Raw genomic sequence first — 18,978 nt, forward strand, 5'->3', positions numbered from 1 at the left:
TTTTTGCATTTAGGACTTCAGAGCCACCGTAGTACGGGCGTGTTGTTCACTGCCTACGTCATTCAAAGTGCGCCTAAACAGGCACGCATGCGTACAAGGGGGGCAATAAGACACCATTTTGGGTACACAAACGATGCGAGAAAATATTTGTTTTTTGTTATCAGAAATTCATCAGATCGGTTTAACCAGGGATCAGATTAGTCCCGAGGTTCTCTTTAATTTATTTTGAAGGAATTTTAATTTAACCAATTTGTTTATTTTCCAAAGGTAACGTAGTCTTGAATATAAAGTCAGGACTGTTGCGAATGGACGGAGAAGACGACGAATTCTTTTCCGGAAATCACTCTGGTAATTATTGTCTGTAGCTGCTCTACATTACCAGGCTAGCTTCAGATCACGGAGTTGCAAGCTATGCAGTCATTCATTTCATGGAATTGTTTCGATAGATGAGAGTGTACGGTTTGGCTATATCAGAGCTTCTTTGTTGCCTTGTTCGCTATCGGCAAGCGTTAGGACAGCGAATTTCAGCTGACGTCTAGCTACTGGTTCTAGCCAGCTAACGGTTAGCTACTAGCCAATGTTAATTAGGTATCTACCTGATGGACTCGCGATGCATGCTTGCTAGTACACAAATGTGAAACTTGTGTGTCTAGTTTTCCAAATTCTCTGATTGTTTTGTCCGTGACATACCTGCCAAACTAGGACTGAAATGCCCATTGACATTACTTGGCTAGCTAACGGAATTTCTAACTATGTCCTGACATAGAATTCCGACGAGTGTCCTTCGCGAAGCTAACGTTACTTGGTGATAGCGGATGTGTCTTGGTGAGGAATATTATTCTGTTTTCAGACGATGGCGGTGGTACCCCTGTACAAGACGAACACGCACCGGCATCCGATGGAGAAGAGGATGCTAGAAGTGACGCACAGCAATCCGAGGTCCGGCTGTTTTAATTTCAACCGTCTTTATACCAGTTGCACGTGGTAGTGAAAATGGGCGAAGTATAATAACCTCGTATTATTTTTTAGGACGAATTCGTGTCCAGGGGTCAACCTTTTGTGTGGTCTAGATTTTACTTTAGAGCAACCAAAGGATAAATCTGATGAGAAAAAACTTTAAACTGGTATTATAAACCACCCGAGTACGCCCAATACTTCCAACTTGATTTTGTGTCGCGTTGTCGGAATTTGTTTTTCAGTGCTGCAGGGATTGTTTGAGTGGATTGAGTTTTGTCAGATATGAGATCACGTGTCACTACTTATGATTCTTTTGAGATCAAAAATAGGCCTGTTTGCAGTATATGTTTTTGGCATTGCCTCTGATTTGTGTAAAGAAAGTAGCGAGTCTAGCCGACACAACTGGAAAACCCATATTTCAGCTCCGACAGCATTCATTTTTATATATGGCTGTCCTACAGGAGGGGATGAGTGATGGTGAAGGAGAAGCTCGAGCAAGGCAGGCCAATGGCATTGGAAGCGCTTCAGAGAATGAAGACGGCAGAGGTCCTGGAGACAGCGACTCTGAAAAAGAAGTTGGGCACGATAGCGACTCTGAGCCGGAGGCTCCCAAGCCCGCCGACAGCGACTCTGAGCCGGAGCCTCCGAAACACGTGGACAGCGACTCAGAGCCGGAGGCCCCAAAACCCGCGGACAGCGACTCTGAAACCGAGGCTCCCAAACGCGCCCACAGCGACTCTGAACCGGAGGCTCCCAAACCGGCCAACAGCGACTCTGAACCGGAGGCTCCCAAGCCCGCCGAAAGCGATGCTGAAGAGGAGGCCGTGCCCAAGCAGGGAGGGAGTGCCTCTGAGAACGAGGAGCTGGCCAAACCTCTCAGAGGACACTCCGACGGGGGCAGTGACTCTGAAAACGAGGCGCCTAAACACAGGCAGATAGATTCGGACGACGACGAGGGGGAGCAGGGGAAAGGCCAGGGAAGCTGGAAGGGGGTGATGCACTCTGACAGCGAGGAGGAGGAGGGAGGCCCGGCACGAGCAGCCGGCAGTGACCAAGAGCAGGAGGGCGGGAAACGGCAGCAGCTGGAGGACAGCGACGATGATGAGGAGAAACCAGGTACCCTCCCATGCAACAGTTTTAGTGTGCAACAGCTGGCTGCCGAGTGGATAGTCCCTCAGTTAGGCATATAGTAGAAGATTAGCTTCGGAGCCTCTCAGTGTAGCTTGTTAAACTGAGTCAACCAGATCAAAGGTCATTGGAGTGTACCTCAATTCCATGTGATTCTCTCTGGTTTGCAAGTGTAAACTCGGCGCTACATTTTTTGTTACTAATAGCATAATGCCAACCTATATGGAAATAAAGATGTGTGTTCACACTGAAAGCCAGGCATAATAAGTACAGTAGTAGTTTGTGGAGTTCCTTGGAGTTTGTGCTCAGAAAATAGTGTTTGTCATTTCAGTTAAGAGAAAGAAAGCTATTCTCTCGGACAGTGAGGACGAGGATGAAAAAGATGACACACCGGGTAAGTCGCCAGTGTCTGAAATATGACTGCTCTCGTGGTTGCTCTGCACTGTCTGATGATGAAGACAGCTGACCGGTCTTCTCTTCCTCAGTGAAAAAGAAGAGTCGTGCTTTGTTGGATGCAGAAAACTCAGACAGCGATGCTGCTTCTGATTCTCCTGATAAATCGATGGCCGCTAAACTACGAGAGCTGGGCTCAGACAGCGAGGAAGAGGAGGATAGGAGTAAGGGCGATGTGGGGAAGAAGGATGAGAAGAACCTCTTTGGCAGTGACAGTGACTCTGACGATGAGGAGTAAGTCTGTTAGTCTGTTGGTGATCTTGGGGCTCCTGGAATTTTTGTGGAACATTGTGGCTTATTAAGTCTTGTCAGAAGATGAATCATGCATAATCTTTAGATTACTTCTCTTGTGGTCAGTGTAGGATGTATGAATTGGTTCAGATTGGAAGAACTGGTGAGTGGTAGAGAAATCAATAGTCTATTGCACATTGTTGAGAAGCTTGTGTGGGATTTTACATTCAGTCACACGTAAGAGTACCATTTATGCAAACCGCTGATCTGAGATGTCCTGAAAATATGCCCGTTTAGTTTTGAGGATGGAAGTCACCGGTGTTGTAGAAATTTTGAATATTTGATAATGCTGTTTTTTTGTATGCAAAAAGGAGGGTATGCTTCAGTTTTGGAACTTTGGTTGAAAGACAAGAATAGAAAATTAGACGTCAAATTCAGTTGACAGACATTTTGTGAAACTGTCTTGCGCAGGAAAATGATTGCTGATATCTTTGGGGAGTCGGGTGATGAGGAGGAGGAGGAGTTCACGGTGAGTTGTTTGCTCTTCTATTCGAAAGCTTGGTTCTGGAATACTAATGTGAGGAGTGGAGCTTCAGAACACTCATCGTCTGGCTGCCATTTTACAGGGTTTCAATCAAGAAGACCTGGAGGGTGACAGGAACCAATCAGAGTCCTCTGCCAAGAAGCAAGTAGCAGAGGAGTCCGACTCCGATGATGACATCGACAGGGGTGGAAAAGAGTGAGTGTCTGGCATTCTTCCAATGGGTTGCCGTTTCTGCTCTATATTGTAATTTGCAACAACTCTGCAAAATGTGCTTGCTTTGCCAGCTTTTCAGCTTGGATGAGCAAATTCATTATCAAGCAACCTAGTGCTGCTTTGCCAGCTTTTAGCTTGGATGAGAAAATTTATCAAGCAACCCAATGCTGCAAACTTTTCAGGGGGCTAATTCATTTGTTGGCTACACAAACACCATGAGCCTGCTGCACAGTTAGTAGCTCAGTATACTTGCAGCACCTGTCCTGATTCCATCCCTTTGTGATAAAGTGTGAGACAGTGTGTGAAGCATGCATAGGTCACAGAGGAAGGAGGCTGGTGGATAAGGAACCCGACTAGTCAAATCACAGCCCACTGCAGGCCGTTTTTTTCCTATTAATATGATGTATGGTTTATATTATTTCCCCGTCCAAGCTTTCAAAATTTGGTCAGTGATGGTCTGCTGGTACACGGGAGCCCTGCATTAAAAAGTGTTGATAACGGCGTTCACACTGCTGTGTTCAGGAGTGTTCAGGAGAACGTCCCTCTAGGGCCCGCGTTGTAACACGGAGTGCGCGAACGCGTCTGAATGTTTCCTCAGCACCAGCTTCATGTCCGACTTCGACGTGATGCTGGCGCGAAAGAAGGCCCAGGGCGGCAGGCGGCGGAGAAACCGCGACGGCGGGACCTTCATCAGCGACGCGGACGACGTGGTCAGCGCCATGATCACCAAGATGACCGAGGCCGCTGAGGTGAGTCCCCCGACTGCCCGCCGACCGGAGGCAGCGGCCTGACCGATGGCGCTGTGGACGCGCCGTTCCAGAGGGAGCGGGGGCATTATGGGTCCAGGGTCGCCATCTTTGGTGCTTACTGGGATATCACTGGAAATGTTCAGCGAAGCAGGCGGACCCCATTGTACTGACCCTGAGTGTGCTTACAGGAGGACAGAACCCTGAACAGCCAGAAGAAGCCCGCCCTGAAAAAACTGACTCTGTTGCCCACTGTGGTAATGCACCTGAAGAAGTGAGCCCCTTTAATTTACCTGTCCAGCTCATATTTTCCCGGCCACCGTCTTCTTACCCCCACCTCCTCCTCTGATGCTGTCCGTGAGCTCACCCCCTTAACTCTCGACTCATTTCGCAGGCAGGACCTAAAAGACACGTTCATAGACAGCGGCGTGATGACGGCCATTAAAGAGTGGATAAGCCCGTTGCCAGACAAGAGCCTTCCGGCACTCAAGATCAGGGAGGAACTCCTGAGGATTCTACAGGAAGTGAGTCTGCGCTGTGAGATGTGGTTGAGCTTTCTGGCCTCCGGGAGGATAGGGGAGTGGCTCCAGGGCGTGATGGTGATGATGATGCTGATGTTCTCCCTGGTGTTCCTTCAGCTCCCCAGTGTGAGTCAGGAGACTCTGAAGCACAGCGGCATCGGGCGAGCCGTCATGTTCCTGTACAAACACCCCAAAGAGTCCCGTCCCAACAAAGACGTCGCCCTCAAACTCATCAGTAAGGCCCACAGGACCTCTTGTTTGACCAGGAGCTCAGTTCTTATTTAACTGTGTGTACAGCCACTGGATGGCTTTCACAAATTGTTTGCGAAGCGCTCGGTAGTTTCGACTGGTTCTGGGTCTTGCCGGTTATGTGCCATGCACCGTGTTTTGTGATGATTGACGTGTCTGTAGATGACTGGCATGTGTCGTGTGTGCAGACGAATGGTCGCGACCCATCTTCGGCTTGACCTCCAACTACAAGGGCATGACCCGGGAGGAGCGGCAGCAGAGAGACCTGGACCAGCAAGTGCCCCCCCGCCGCCGCCTCAGGTACCAAACACACTTACACACGCACATACACACTCACACACACTCACACACTCACACACACACACACACACACACACACACACACACTATTGGTACACCCAAGATTACCCTCACCCTGTAAATGCCCTCGCTCTATAAATGCACCTGCTCACTCTCACTCAACACACACACACTAGTCGTGCATGCACAAATGACATACAGGACACACACGCAGAAGCGCTGCTGATTTCTGGTCCTTCCCCATTTCCACATGGCTACCACATTCCCCCTATTGCTTCGTCCTCATTAATTGATCAAATCACGATTTGATTCATTTCCCTTCATTCTTCCTAATATTTTTCGACCAGTGTTCATCTGTCTCACTCCTCCGCCCTGTCCTCTCCCTCCCTCTCTGTCGGTGGTGTGTGCCCCTCCTTAAAGTGAGCAGCCCAAGGTGGAGAGGTCTGAGGAGCCCGACGTCTTCTCCCCTCCCACCAGGTTTAGTGGTACTGCATGGCACCTGCCCCATCGGCCTGAGTGACACGCTTCAGTGCGTCAGACGCCTCGGTTCCTCACTCACTCCGCCTTCCCACAGCGGCCGTGCCAGTTCTCCCTCGCTCCCTCTCTCCCTCGCTCCCTCGTTCTCTCTCTCTCTCCCTCCCTCTCGCTCTCTCTCTCTCTCTCCCCCTCCCTCTCACTCTCTTGCTCTCTCTCACTCTCTTGCTCTCTCACTATCGCTTGTTCTCTCTCACTCTCACTCTCTTTCTTGCTCTCAATCTCTCTCGCTTGCTCTCTGTCCCTCTCTCTCGCTCTTGCTCACTCTCTCTCACTTGCTCTCTGTCCCTCTCTCATTCTCTCTGTCTTTCCTCTCCTCTCTCCAGTTTCCCCTCAGTCTGACTCCCTTTGCTTTTCCAGTCTTCCTTTCCCCAGTGTGTTTCAGGGTGGTTAGTGTCAGTTACAGTGTGGTGCATCACAGTGCATCTGAGTTCTCAAGCCCTGTGTACATTGTCAGGAGATACAATGCTTTGGTTTGTGTCAAATGAGCACATTTCTGTGAAGGGGAGGATGAATTTTACCTGTCATCAGGCAGTTTCCATCAGCTTCCCCTCTTTCTACTCCCTGACCTTTAACCCTTTGTGTATTTTGTGTCCTGGGTATGGCATCCTCAAGGCATGACTACAGTCTCACAGTGTGTCCGAGGAATTTCGGAGTTGGGGTGGTGGGGTTGTACGGGACACATGTCCGATATGTTTGGCAAAAGAAAATAATTTTTTTATTTAATTTTTTTTCGAACTCTTTGGGGTAAGTGTTTAAGCGCTTGTGTGTGTGTGTGTGTGTGCATGCTCTAATCACAGCGTGCGGTATTGAAGCCTCTCTTGTGTGTGGCTGAGACGGTCACCCCGGCTGCGGCAGGGCACTGACTCAGGTGTGTTTACCCCACAGCTCTGGAGGCCAGACTCCCCGCAGAGACCTGGAGAAGGTGCTGACAGGAGAGGAGAAGTAAGTGTCTGTCTGTCTGTCTGTCTGTCTAGCTAGCTAACTGTCTGGCTATCTGTGTCTGTCAGTGTCGGGGTTAACTCTCTGTCTGTCTGTCAGCGTCTGAGGCTAACTCTCTGTCTGTCTGTCAGCGTCGGGGCTAACTCTCTGTCTGTCTGTCTGTCTGTCAGCGTCGGGGCTAACTCTGTCTGTCTGTCTGTCAGCGTCGGGGCTAACTCTCTGTCTGTCAGCGTCGGGGCTAACTCTCTGTCTGTCTGTCTGTCTGTCTGTCTGTCTGTCAGCGTCGGGGCTAACTCTCTGTCTGTCAGCGTCGGGGCTAACTCTCTGTCTGTCTGTCTGTCAGCGTCGGGGCTAACTCTCTGTCTGTCTGTCTGTCTGTCAGCGTCGGGGCTAACTCTCTGTCTGTCTGTCTGTCTGTCTGTCAGCGTCGGGGCTAACTCTCTGTCTGTCTGTCTGTCAGCTTCGGGGCTAACTCTCTGTCTCCCTCAGGGCACTGCGCCCCGGGGACCCCGGGTTTTGTGCCCGCGCCAGGGTGCCCATGCCCTCTAACAAGGACTACGTGGTTCGGCCCAAATGGAACGTGGATGTGGACACAAACAGGGTGAGTGTGCGGTGCGCCCCCCGGTCTTCATGTTCAGGAGCAGCTAAAGGGGAGGGGGGAATGGGACCCCCCTCCCGTGACATCAGTTATGATTGCCGTCGTTCCCCTGAGACATTTTAACAGTGTGAGAATGGATAGAGATGCATGAACAGATTTGTTCAGTTGAGTTATTAGCATTTTTGTTAGCATTAGCAAGTTGTCTATTTCATGTATAAGAATTGCATGCATTAAACTAGCCATCTCTTTCAGTAGTTGCTCTACAGCGTGTTCACAGTATAGATCCTGTGTTTGTTTCACCTTTGATCAGTACTCTGTGGTGGAACCACGCTGGAATTGAGCTTCATGAATCACATCGTTCCCTTATATTTATAGCTGGAAAGTGTATTTTTAGTGCAATAACATTAACGTTTTCAGCAGGCAAATGAAAACAGGATTGGCTGCCTCGGAATTTCGATTTCAAATGTAACTGAGTGTACCTCTGGTGCAGCCGTATGAACATACTAGTTTTGCATTACAGTGTTTATGCACATAACTTGTTTGTCCGGTGTTTTTCTTAAACAAAGATCCGGAAGGGATGACCTCTTTCTCCCTCTCCATGTGTGAACATTGTTGTAAGGCATTAAATCCAGATTGAAGAAATGGGTGCACTGCTGCACCACATACTTTAGACACATGTTATTCTTAAAGGGTAGTGTACTAGTGTTTTTTTTTTTTTTGATTTAGTAGTGTTTGCATGTTTGCTATTGTTTTTTTTTTGGTTCATTTATTTAAAAAAAAAAAAAAAAAAAAAAAAATGCACATTAGAGTTTTTCCTCATGCCAGAGTCTGGATGAGTATTCTGGGCTAGTCCTGTGAGAAAGCAGTAGCTACGGAGCTGGACAGCTGAGCTCTGATTGGTCCCCGTAGAGCTGCTGGAAGAAGGGCTTGAGCCGATTGGAGAAGCACAAGCGGCGCATTGCCGAGCAGAGAAAGCTGCGCAGGCTGCAGGGCGCCGTGAAGATCAGTGTGGAGGGCAACCGCATGCCCCTGTAGTAGCCACGCTGGTGCCCGGGCCGTAAGTGCCACCAGCATGCCCCCGCGCCCCGCCCCGGACCCATGCACTGGCATGCTGGGAGCGCCCGAAACGCGCGTGCCATTAACCAGCGTTCCAGCAGCGTGTGAGCGAGCGCTGAACGGCCGTGAGATTAACCCGGAAGTGAATCGTGTGAAGGCGATATACTGTAGGCTATACCGTAACGCGTGTGTTTGTGTGTGTGTGTATAGCAGAAAAGCTGACCGTTGAGTTGCAGGGAGGAATGAGGCAGAAATCAAGCTTGCGTGTGTGTGAGAGTTTGTGTGGGTATGGGTATCGCGCACACGAATGGTGGGTGTGTTTGCTGGTGTTACATGTATAGATGGTGGATACAGCTGAACAGGTTTTTAGTGGTGCAGATACCATGATTAGCACTGGTAGCTTTAGCTCAGTTGGCTGTATTTGTTTGTGTGCTTGAGTTTCTGCTGTTTGTTGATAAACACAGCATGACCTCTAACAGCCTGTATGGTTCAATCATGTAGTATTAATGTAAATGGTAATGTGAAGTAAAAATTGAGCATTTCATGCATATAGTCCAGCACCCTATGGGTAGCATTTCTGGTCTTTTTTTTTGGTTTGTTGTTTTTGAAATGGGGCATGCTGAATTGGCACTGACAGTGCACAATACTAAGCACAATGAAGCCAGCCTAGCGTGCGTCTGTGGAGAAAGCGTGTTGTGAGTGGACACCGGTGCAGGTGGACTGACCTCCCCGCATTTCTCCCTGTGTCCACCAGGGGCCCATGAAGAAGGGGATGTCTCGGGTGGACAAACAGATGCGCCGCTTCGCCGACATCAGGCGACTGACGAAGACCGGCCACGCAGTCAAGATCAGTGTGGAGGGGAACCGCATGCCTCTCTGATTTTAAACACGTCTCGTCTTTTTTTTTTTTTTTTTTTTGTTAATGTTTTTTTTTTTTTTACCTAGTCTCCCCACACCCCCCACGTCAGCTCTGTTGTGACCCAGCGCTGTTATCTGTTGAATAATAATGTTTAGCTTCTCAAACCGGAGTCCAAAACGCTGTATATTCTGGTCTTCGGTCAGACAGGTGATGTTCATTCTACTTTTCAGATAAATCTGTACAGAAATAAAAGTTGCAGTTTGTCTCTACTGTCATAATAAAGGGTTTTCTCAATTTTATTTCTATATTTCACAAGTATGTGTCCATGCATGTGGGAATGTATGTTTGACTATTTGCGTGGAACTACACATCTCCCTTGAATGTGGGCAGGTCAATATGTAAATATTGTAGGTAGCGGGTATTTTTCAACCAAAAAGCATTTTTTTATTGTACTTTTGAGTCAAGTTTACCTGCAACTTTTTCTTTAAAACATTTATTTTGTGATCTATTACAGAATAGCTTGTACTTAAGGGTTAGGCCTTAAAGATTCAGATCAATAAAAATAGCTTTTAATAGTCATAAATGGAGAACCAAAGAAGACAAATATGATTTTAAGCTAATTTTTTAAAAAAAGTTGGTATTTCAAATGCTTCTTTAAATATTTTAACCAATCAGTGATGCGGCCGTTTTGTGACCTGCCAATCGTAAGTGAACTTGATGTGAATATCCACACAAAATCGACGCACCGCGCCAGACCCTTTAGCACTCCTGTTTACAAATGAGTTTGAAAAGATATGTGTGAAAAGTATACATCGATCTCCATAGCTTACCGAACACCTAAAATGCAAGGAAAGAAAATGGCTGCACGGTGTCTTCCCGGGCGTTTCTGGTGCTGAGGCGGCAGAGCAAGCACAGGTTTCATGTGAGAGCTGTCTCTGTGGCGTTCTGACCGTGCCTCAGGATTGTATCCTGTATCCAGGGCAGGTAGTTTCCCAGCCGGGTGTAGAAGCCGTATTTCCCCTTGGCGGCGCACTCCTCGCCCCAGCTGATCACCCCGGTGAGGTACCACGTCCCCCGATAGTTGGCCACGAAGGGGCCGCCGCTGTCGCCGCTGCAGGCGTCCAGGTTCTCCTGCAGGTAGCCGGCGCAGAACATGTTGTCGGTGACGACCTGCTCGGTGGACTGGACGCACTTCATGTGGTCCACCACCGGGAGCGCCACCTTGCGCAGGTAGCGGGACGACCGGCCCAGGTACTCGGTGGCGCCCCAGCCCGTCACCGTGCCCATGGTGCCCTCCCTGGAGAGGATGCGCGCCAGGTGCTCGTTGGGGAGGCATATGGGCGTGGCGTAGGGCCCCAGGTGCACTGCTTCGGCCAGGTAGAGGAGCGCGATGTCGCTGTCGAAGGTGTAGGCGTGAAAGTGAGGGTGCACCATCACCGCCTCCACCTGGATCTTCTGCTCGTCCAGATCTGGCCTCATCTTGTCATAGTCCCCTGAACTCAGGAACAGACAAGCACACTCTTAAAGGGATAGCTCGCTTCCTGGGGTTTTCTGATGATTTCATTTTTAGTGTATGTTTTCTGTTTGCCCATAGAGTTCTATCACATCCTATCCTATCACAGATGCAAACTGACACACACTTCCTTTTCTGCTTTCTCACTCATAATGGTTCACAGCTGGAATATTTGGCTAGCATTATCCTCACAGACACATATGCTACCAGGATTCTATACTGTAGTTCTGTCAACTGAAGACTTTAGGTAAGATGTGCCCTAAAGATCTCACCGATGGTCACATGATCAGGCGTCTCCTGGAAACAATGAGCTGCACTGAGAACCCAGCGTGGGCCAATCAGTGTGCCCCCACAGAACCCGTACCCGTTCTTCCTGCGGATCAGAACCTGCATGGAGAGATGGGAATACTCACTGCTCACCGTTCTTCTGTTGTTCAGTTTGTTTTGCTGATATCTTCAGGATAACCAATTTACAAGTAGCAACTGGTAGCATTTGCATGTTGGATAAAACTGCATAGCATGCAGGCACATCCAAACAAGTGATGAGGGTGCTTGGCAGAGCATCAGCCAAAGTGAAGCCAATATAGCCTGCAGACAACATTAGTAGCTCCCAAATAACCAATAATTTATTTTAAATTACTCCACAGCATGATCCACAAGTGCTGGGTCTTCGTCCACCATATACATAAACTCATACAAGCATGCATACAGAAAACGTTTTGGTAAAAGAAATCTGAACAGGCAATGTCAAATGACCTTAGTTTTTCTCCTTTAACCTGTTTGATGTCGTCACGCCAGGTAACCCTAACTTACGTATACGGGCACACTTGATGAAATTTATCCTGGTGATGACAAAGTATGGGTCAAATTATTAATCATGTTGTTGTGTAGTTTACAATAAAGTCTTGGTTATTTGGCAGCAACTAGTGTAGTGTTGAATAATGCCTATTCAATCTAATCCAGCTAACGTCAGTAAGCCTTTTAGAATGTGATTGACCTCTGGTTATCATCATAACAGAGGGAACAGAACAGCTGCATCGATCTCCTTCTGCCCTCTATGTCCAGCTCTGGCTGAGGGTTAATCGTTGACTACCATTGAACCCCTTCTTCAAAAACATTTAGGTGCTTTTTTGCTTTTGGGGATTCTGCCACACCATACCTGCCACGGACTGCCGCCCTGCCTCTCCAACTGACCCCCGACAATGCGCACGCTGTCATCGCCTTCCCCCGGAAGCCCGAGCTGCACGGGGTCAGTGGAGTTGCCCCTGTGATGGGTGGAGTTCTTCCCTTCATGGATGGATTTGCTCACCGGAGAGGTGGAGTTATCTGCTGGTTGGGTGGAGTTACCTCCTTGGGCAAAAGCCGAGGTGTCGTTGAGGAGGAGGGCCTCGTCGAGAAGAGAGCGGTATCCAGAATTCTGCGCCCACCTCTTCCCACAGGGAAATGGCACTTTGGAAACCACACAGTAGGGAACACATCGCTATGGTTACCACCATTCAGCACAAATACCAACGCCAGTAACACACGAGCATTCACATCACACTGAAAGCAGTAATGCACGTGGAAATGGCCAAGTACTGCAAGCCGTTCTTCAGCGCCAAGAACCCATTCCCAAATTTTAGCATCAGCGAAGAATGAAACATTGTCCGCGACACCACTGTGACCTCTGAGCACCTGCTTCGTCACATGTCCTGCTATCCTCCTGCAGCTGGTACCCCTCCGCGCAGCTGCACTGCACACCAGTGGCTCGCCCCATGTTGGTGCAGTACTGCAGACAGCCTCCATTCTTGTATTCACACTCAAACACCTCTGAAAGATACACACACATACGTGCGCACAAGGGAAGCGCGGGCACAGTGTGATTGCGTAGGACAGTGTTTCTCAAACTTGGTCCTGAGGACCTACTGTGTATGCTGGTTTTTGTTCCAACTATAAGGAGCTGCTAATTGCTCAATTTATTGACTGATGATTTGCCCTCTTTTAAAGCCACATGATGGCAGAGAATGCTATGAATGGCCTAAAAAATAAAGGTCCCATTTTCAGAAGGCAGGCTCACGTGACCGCAAACGCAGGTCTTACCTATCTCACAGCGTTTACCGTCGAAGCGGGGGGGACAGAGGCACACGAAGTCATTCCGGACAATGGTGCAGAACCCTCCGTTCACACAAGGGTTCACTTCACAGGGGTTCAGGGCTGATTCAAACAGAGAGCTCCAGTCACATGACATCGCTGAAGACCTCATCTCATCACAAACATCTGACCATCTCTCACTTTTTATTCTATGACCAATGCTTTGGCTGGATGGTCTGCTGAGGGGATACTATTTATTTTATTCTGAAACTTTATTCTGAAACTGAACCAGGGGCAGCGTATGTGCAGCTTGTCAGTCAAATGTCAAGCTGATATGGCATAACCCACATTAATTAGTGCAGCACTTTACAGACAAGTCATACGTGATTTTATTCATTTTTATCACAGAAGAGATACTCACTTCTATATCTAAACCAAAACTCCAACTGTAAAGAAAGAAAACACTATGAAAATCATGTAGGAGACAAAATTGGTGGTGGGGAGAATAAAATTCCCCCCTCGGAAATACTTTCAATACAACAACAAATATTATATTGAAGCATTGTTTTAACAATATCAAACTGGACAAATATGCTACACTCCTTTGTGTAATAATTCACACAAATATTTCACCAATGTTTTCATGATTGTAGAATATATAGATATTCCATACAATTTACCAATATATAATCATTCCCATCATAGTTTGAGATAGTAGTGTGGTTTAATGTGAAGAATATGACAGCTGATCCTCAATAAGGGTTAAGGGGGTCAGTCTGGGCTGGGCCAAGAGTAGTACCGTCTTCTCCTTGTTCTGGAATATCTCAGAAGCTTCCTCCTGGGAGCAGGTTTCCTCATAACACTCTCGCTCCAGGTCCCCAGGCAGCATCTCCTCCAGGAAGTAGTTGGCTCTACGAGCCCTTAGGACCTGAACGGCTTTATCTGGCTCCAGAAACACTGAGGGCAGATCACTTCCTCATTACTGAATTACACTTTTCAAACATATGACTAGTGAAAACACAAAATCACACAAAACTCTATTGAACACTAACAAGACCAGGTCAAAACCTAGTATATGGCTGGCCCGGCCGACCAATGGTGTAACTTCATAACTGGGCCGACCAATGGTGTGACTTCATCACTCACTCAGTCACTCAGACATTCACGTTTATAGGGCTGGCCCCGCTGTTGCGGTCCAGCCAAAAATACTTCATAACCACATGCACACACACACACACATGCAACAAAGTGGAGAATATTTCACCTTTAGAGCCCAATGTTGCTGGGAAAGAGAACAGGAACAGAGCCGTGACGATCCCACATTGATAGGGAGACATCCTGCACGTGGAGCAGCGGATAAAGCAGGAGTCCTTTCGCTCTGCTAGAGGAAGGGAACACTGATCACTCGGCCACAGAAAAAGTAAATAGTTTTAAACCACAATAGAGGAAATTCCACAAAGAACATACATCAGGCACACTTCAAGTGCTTGTTACCACGTGTATCACAAATGCTATGCAACAGTACATTAAAAATTTTTGTATTTTCTAGGCACTGAAAAAAATCCAGTCCAGTTCAATATCCGGTACGGACTCTTGCGTAAAAGGTTTAGAGAGGGTCACATGTTTTCATGTGAAATCCCACCCATCTCCCCCTCCCACACACACACCAGAAAGAAAAAACAGCAGACCCTCTTTCACCCCCTACCATTTCTGATGTTTTCTACCATTCTGAAATTAAGAAAAAAATAAAATCTCTTACCACTGTATTCTGCTGTCTGTTGAAACGCTAGGATTTGTGTTCCCGAGTTGTCCTTCACCAGTATTTCAAATATTGACACAGGAATGTCATCATAGTAAACACACTGAGGTAAAGTGGGGTGCGGGGTTGTGAAGATCCTTTGTTTTAAACATTACATTGCTGGAGTGAAAGTTCTAGAACATAAGAGATTTTCCAACTATTTTAGAAAAGTGAATTGGAAAGAGGACAGGGGAAGGGATGGTTTGCAATGCATTTCACCAATTCGGCACACACTGCTGGTACACGTATACATATGTAGTCTTTTTTAAATTAAGCATGTTAATAATGTGATGGGTAGATATGAAGTATGTGGGGGGTAATGCTTGTTTATGACTGGAATTGTTTGTGGGGTGGAAGGTTGGGAACTCTTGGAAATCCTTCTTTATGATTTGTGTAAATTAATACTACATCCAATACAGCATGGGGAAGAGGAAGCCTTGTCAATGTGTGGTTTATAAATCAGGCAAGCGTGGCCAATTAGTATTCCTCAGTTTAATCTTGGCTAAGATTTATGCATAAAAACTGATGGCCAACTTGGGAAAACAAATGTAGTACTTGCCTCACAATTCAGGTTTACACCTAAATATTCGTCAAATGTTGCAAACTGCTTTCGGTAAGAGAATGCAATATGTTCAGTGCATTGTACAGGTGTGGAAGAGGCATAAAAAGGATTTTGACTTGGTTGATAATGATCATTTCCAAACTATCTACATAATCCCGCATTAAAATGGCAATTCAATGCTGAAGATTAAAAAATGTAACTTCTAATTATAGAGTAGTTAAAAATCTAGAAACGCAAATTCATCAAAGACCTGTATACGGTTCGCTATTTCATATGTACATCACTGCCTTACCTGATACCAATCCAGGAAGCGGGTCTTCATGTATGAAATGTACTACAACCCAAGTAACAGATTTAAATGGTAGTAGCGCAGAAGTTAGCATGATGCCAGAGGCTCAGTCTGTAAAGACGCTCACTATGCAAGCAGGCACACAGTAAGACCACAGTGGCAGGAGAATTACTCTCAACCTGCTAGAGCCAGGGCATCAGACAGGCTACCAGTTGTCAGGGAGAGATGCACCTCTTCTCCAATGGAAGCCAACTCTCTCCTGTAGTACAATGTGGTCTGCAGGGTACATAATAATCATTGGCTTATGGACAAGTGCCTTAAAGGAGGTTCATGCAGTGGTGACGTAAGACAATTTAAAACGGGAGGAATAAAGACAGCAAAATGGTCAGGCAACAAAGACTATGTGCATGTTTTTAAATAACTCAAAGTACTTTAAATGACAATAATGCAACCGCTACATGTTTAGCACTAGTAAAGTTCTAATGCATAAGAGGCACAAGCAGTGCTGGAGGGTGACTGGCAGCTGATTGGCTGATTGCTTGTTTCTGGTTCTATAAACGAGGCACCTCGAGAAGATGACTGCTTGAGTACAAGTCCCAATACTGAGACTTTGGAGAAGTTCAACGTCACAAACTGGCACAGTACAAAAATACATACAGAAATAAATATATTTAATACAAAACGTTTCAGTCAGTTCTTTTTCAGTTATTTTCTAGGTTCAGTCTGTAGGTGTAATGAGAACACAATGAACTACAGCACCCCCTACAGTCAATGATAATAATATACATCCTCTTCCCATTCCAACTATCAGAATACCGATCAAGAAGTTCCGATCAAGGCAACAACTCCCTGATCTCCCTGCAGGTGGCAGTGTTCAATGGGAACCAGTCAGTGAAATGCAGACACCGAATTTGGGTGAGACTACCAGGTAGAGTCAGGAGTAACGGGTCTGAGTTCATATTACAGGGAGAATCTGGGTGAGAGGTCAGGGGCAGTGTAGGCTGGTTTGCTCCAGGCTGGGGGGAGGAAAGGCACTGATTTAATTGGTTCGCTCAGTATTTGCTGAGGTTCATGATTCTGGAGGTCTGCGACGTGTTTGGTCCCTGTGAGGACAGCAGCACTGCGTGCGTTCGACGGGCTGACGGGGCCCGGGCAGGGCCGGGGCGGGCCGGGGAGCAGGGCGCTAGGCCTCGCTGGCGCTGCTGTTTCGGCTGAGCTCCCTGATCCCCTGCAGAATCCGCTTCATGTGACCCACTTTAGTCACCCCCAGATCCTGTACCATACAAACACAAACACAACACAGATACAAACACAATAAGGATTAAACACACTAAATCAAATACAAATCATACAGACAGCTCAGGGATTAAACACACTTATAAACACACAGTGCAGTCCTCAGTATTTGGACAGCGATACATTTCTTGTTGCTCTGGCTGTATTCCAGTCCAGCACAATGGATTTTAAAGGAAACAATGAACACGCAGTTTTAATTTGGGGCTATTTGCATACATATTGGGTGATTTGAGTGGGAGTTAAAGCCCTTTTACACCCCCATTTTAGAAACAACAAAAACTGTCACCGTCAGAATACTTGTGGACTGTACCATATATAATTCATGCACATAGAGCTCAAATATTATTAACACATAAGAAACAGAACTGAAGGGTTACATGTACACATGTGCTTACATGCACGCGTGCGCACGCACACACACACGTGCGCGCACACACTCCTATAAAGGGCGAGAGAGCCTTCACCTTCAGGTCGCGTCTCTCCAGCTGCAGAAGCTCGGCACCACGGACGTCATGGCTGATGAAGATCTCCTTGTACTCTGTGAGACAGATGAGCTCCAGCCAGGCTGCTACCTCCTCTATGCCCCACTGGTGCACTGCAGGAAGGAAGAGCACCATAGATATCGCTGCCACACTGCACCACAGCGCCACTCTCTGGAGCACAACCACACTGCACTACTACAGTCATTCATCCCATCAACTGAACCAATCAGTGGGTGAGTAGCACCAGGCCACCTGGGATACAGAGTTCAGCACTAAACCGAACACTGAGCTAAGTTACATAACAGAGTACAGTAATCCCACAATCCCTCTCATACACATCCCTCACAAACAAACCCCACTGCCTGCACAACACACCACGAAACAGCACCAACATGAAATATCAGGAACAAGAAATGATTTCATTTATAGGAAAGAGTGTCACTAGTGATACAAACTCCATATCTCTAGAGGTCAATCCAGGAAACATACATATTCACCGCCACATACACTACACGGCCAAAAGTAATGTGGACACCTGACATCTAACATCTCATCAAAAATTATGGGCATTAATATGGAGTTGGTCTACCCTTTGCTGCTATAACAATCTCCGCTGTTCTGTGAAGGCTTTATACACAAGGTTGGGGCATTGCTGCAGGGATTTGCTTCCATTCAGCCAGAAGAGCATTAGTGAGGTCAGGCACTGTTTTGGCAATTAGGCCTGGCTCACAGTTGGCTTGCCGACTAGGGTTGAGGTCAGGTCTCTTTGCAGGCTAGTCCACACCGTTCTCGACAAAACCATTTCCAAGTGGACCTTGCTGTATGCCCGATCTCACTGTCATGCTGAAACAGGAAAGGGCCTTCCCCAAACTGTTGGGGAAGCAGAAAATCATCTAGAATGTGATTGTATGCTGTAGCATTAAGATTTGCCTTCACCAAAACTAAGGGGCCTAGCCAAAACCATGAAAACAACCCCAGATCAAGGGGTGTCCAGGTACTTTTGGTCATATAGTGTACATTCTAGAAGAGGATCAAACCAGTGACACACTTTTCGTACAGTTACAATTTCAGTTTTGAAATCTGACCAAAGTTCTGGAGGGAAAGAAAGAGAGAGCAAGGAGAGATAGACGCACAGAGGAAGAGAGAGGGCTTATTGTGAACACAGTACCTGGCAGCCCCAGGCTGGCACTGGTTTCCTTGTTCTTATTGTTCTTGTCCTTCTTGAATTTGGGCACAAGGCGGAATTTGGCACTGCGGTTGCGCTTGGAGAAGTCCACGAGGTGCACCTGCACACACGAGTCACAGGGTCAGCCGCAGCTCAGACTGGGGGGGGCAGGGGTTATTTAGGGCGGGGCGGGGTTGGAGTGGGTACCTCATCGTCTGAGGGTTCGATGAGTTGGCACAGCCAGGCGATGTCTGCCAGTCTGCGCAGCTGCACACCCACACTGCCCAGGGCATCGCTTAGCTGCTCCTTCTGAGGAGGGTCCAACTGCAGAGACACACACACAGCTTAGCGCATATACAACTGCACACACACACACACACACACCACAGCACCTATACAACTGCACACACACACCTGAGCACATATACAACTGCACACACGCACCACAACACATACAACTGCAGAGACACAC

At 47.4% G+C, this 18,978-nt stretch overlaps 3 protein-coding genes across 7 annotated transcripts in view; 1 reads left to right on the plus strand and 2 right to left on the minus strand.

Moving 5' to 3' along the window:
* Positions 1-78: 78 nt before the first annotated feature.
* LOC118210206 (protein IWS1 homolog) lies at positions 79-9,630 on the plus strand. Its single transcript, XM_035386201.1, has 15 exons — positions 79-348; positions 851-939; positions 1,419-2,073; positions 2,417-2,479; positions 2,571-2,772; positions 3,241-3,298; positions 3,396-3,508; positions 4,125-4,275; positions 4,464-4,546; positions 4,667-4,796; positions 4,911-5,028; positions 5,231-5,342; positions 6,765-6,821; positions 7,308-7,419; positions 9,227-9,630. The coding sequence occupies exons 1-15, from the start codon at positions 306-308 to the stop codon at positions 9,350-9,352; spliced, it is 2,112 nt and encodes a 703-aa protein (XP_035242092.1). The 5' UTR covers positions 79-305; the 3' UTR covers positions 9,353-9,630.
* Positions 9,631-9,764: 134 nt separating this feature from the next.
* On the minus strand, positions 9,765-14,800 carry LOC118210210 (coagulation factor VII). 3 transcript variants are annotated; one of them, XM_035386211.1, is made up of 9 exons: positions 14,674-14,800; positions 14,179-14,292; positions 13,714-13,871; positions 13,336-13,360; positions 12,924-13,037; positions 12,519-12,653; positions 12,004-12,293; positions 11,117-11,231; positions 9,765-10,824 (listed from the first exon to the last, which is right to left on the minus strand). In XM_035386211.1, the coding sequence occupies exons 2-9, from the start codon at positions 14,249-14,251 to the stop codon at positions 10,250-10,252; spliced, it is 1,485 nt and encodes a 494-aa protein (XP_035242102.1). In that variant the 5' UTR covers positions 14,252-14,292; positions 14,674-14,800; the 3' UTR covers positions 9,765-10,249. The 3 variants fall into 3 exon arrangements, with proteins under 3 accessions (XP_035242102.1, XP_035242103.1, XP_035242104.1); XM_035386212.1 differs by having other exon boundaries at positions 14,179-14,295; positions 14,674-14,794; XM_035386213.1 differs by lacking the exon at positions 14,674-14,800 and adding an exon at positions 14,382-14,499.
* A 1,415-nt stretch (positions 14,801-16,215) lies between these two features.
* The window catches only part of LOC118210202 (diacylglycerol kinase delta-like), a 27,719-nt gene continuing 24,956 nt past the window's right edge, over positions 16,216-18,978 (minus strand). For all 3 annotated transcript variants that reach the window (XM_035386192.1, XM_035386191.1, XM_035386193.1), the window contains 4 exons: positions 18,714-18,830; positions 18,510-18,627; positions 17,324-17,454; positions 16,216-16,836 (listed from right to left, as the gene is read on the minus strand). In XM_035386192.1, coding sequence (XP_035242083.1) covers positions 16,747-16,836; positions 17,324-17,454; positions 18,510-18,627; positions 18,714-18,830 — 456 coding nt within the window. In that variant the 3' untranslated portion in view covers positions 16,216-16,746. The remainder of the gene's footprint in view (positions 16,837-17,323; positions 17,455-18,509; positions 18,628-18,713; positions 18,831-18,978) is intronic.

Source organism: Anguilla anguilla, chromosome 12 (genome assembly GCF_013347855.1).
Source record: "Anguilla anguilla isolate fAngAng1 chromosome 12, fAngAng1.pri, whole genome shotgun sequence".
In the NCBI taxonomy this organism is placed as follows: Eukaryota; Metazoa; Chordata; class Actinopteri; order Anguilliformes; family Anguillidae; genus Anguilla; species Anguilla anguilla.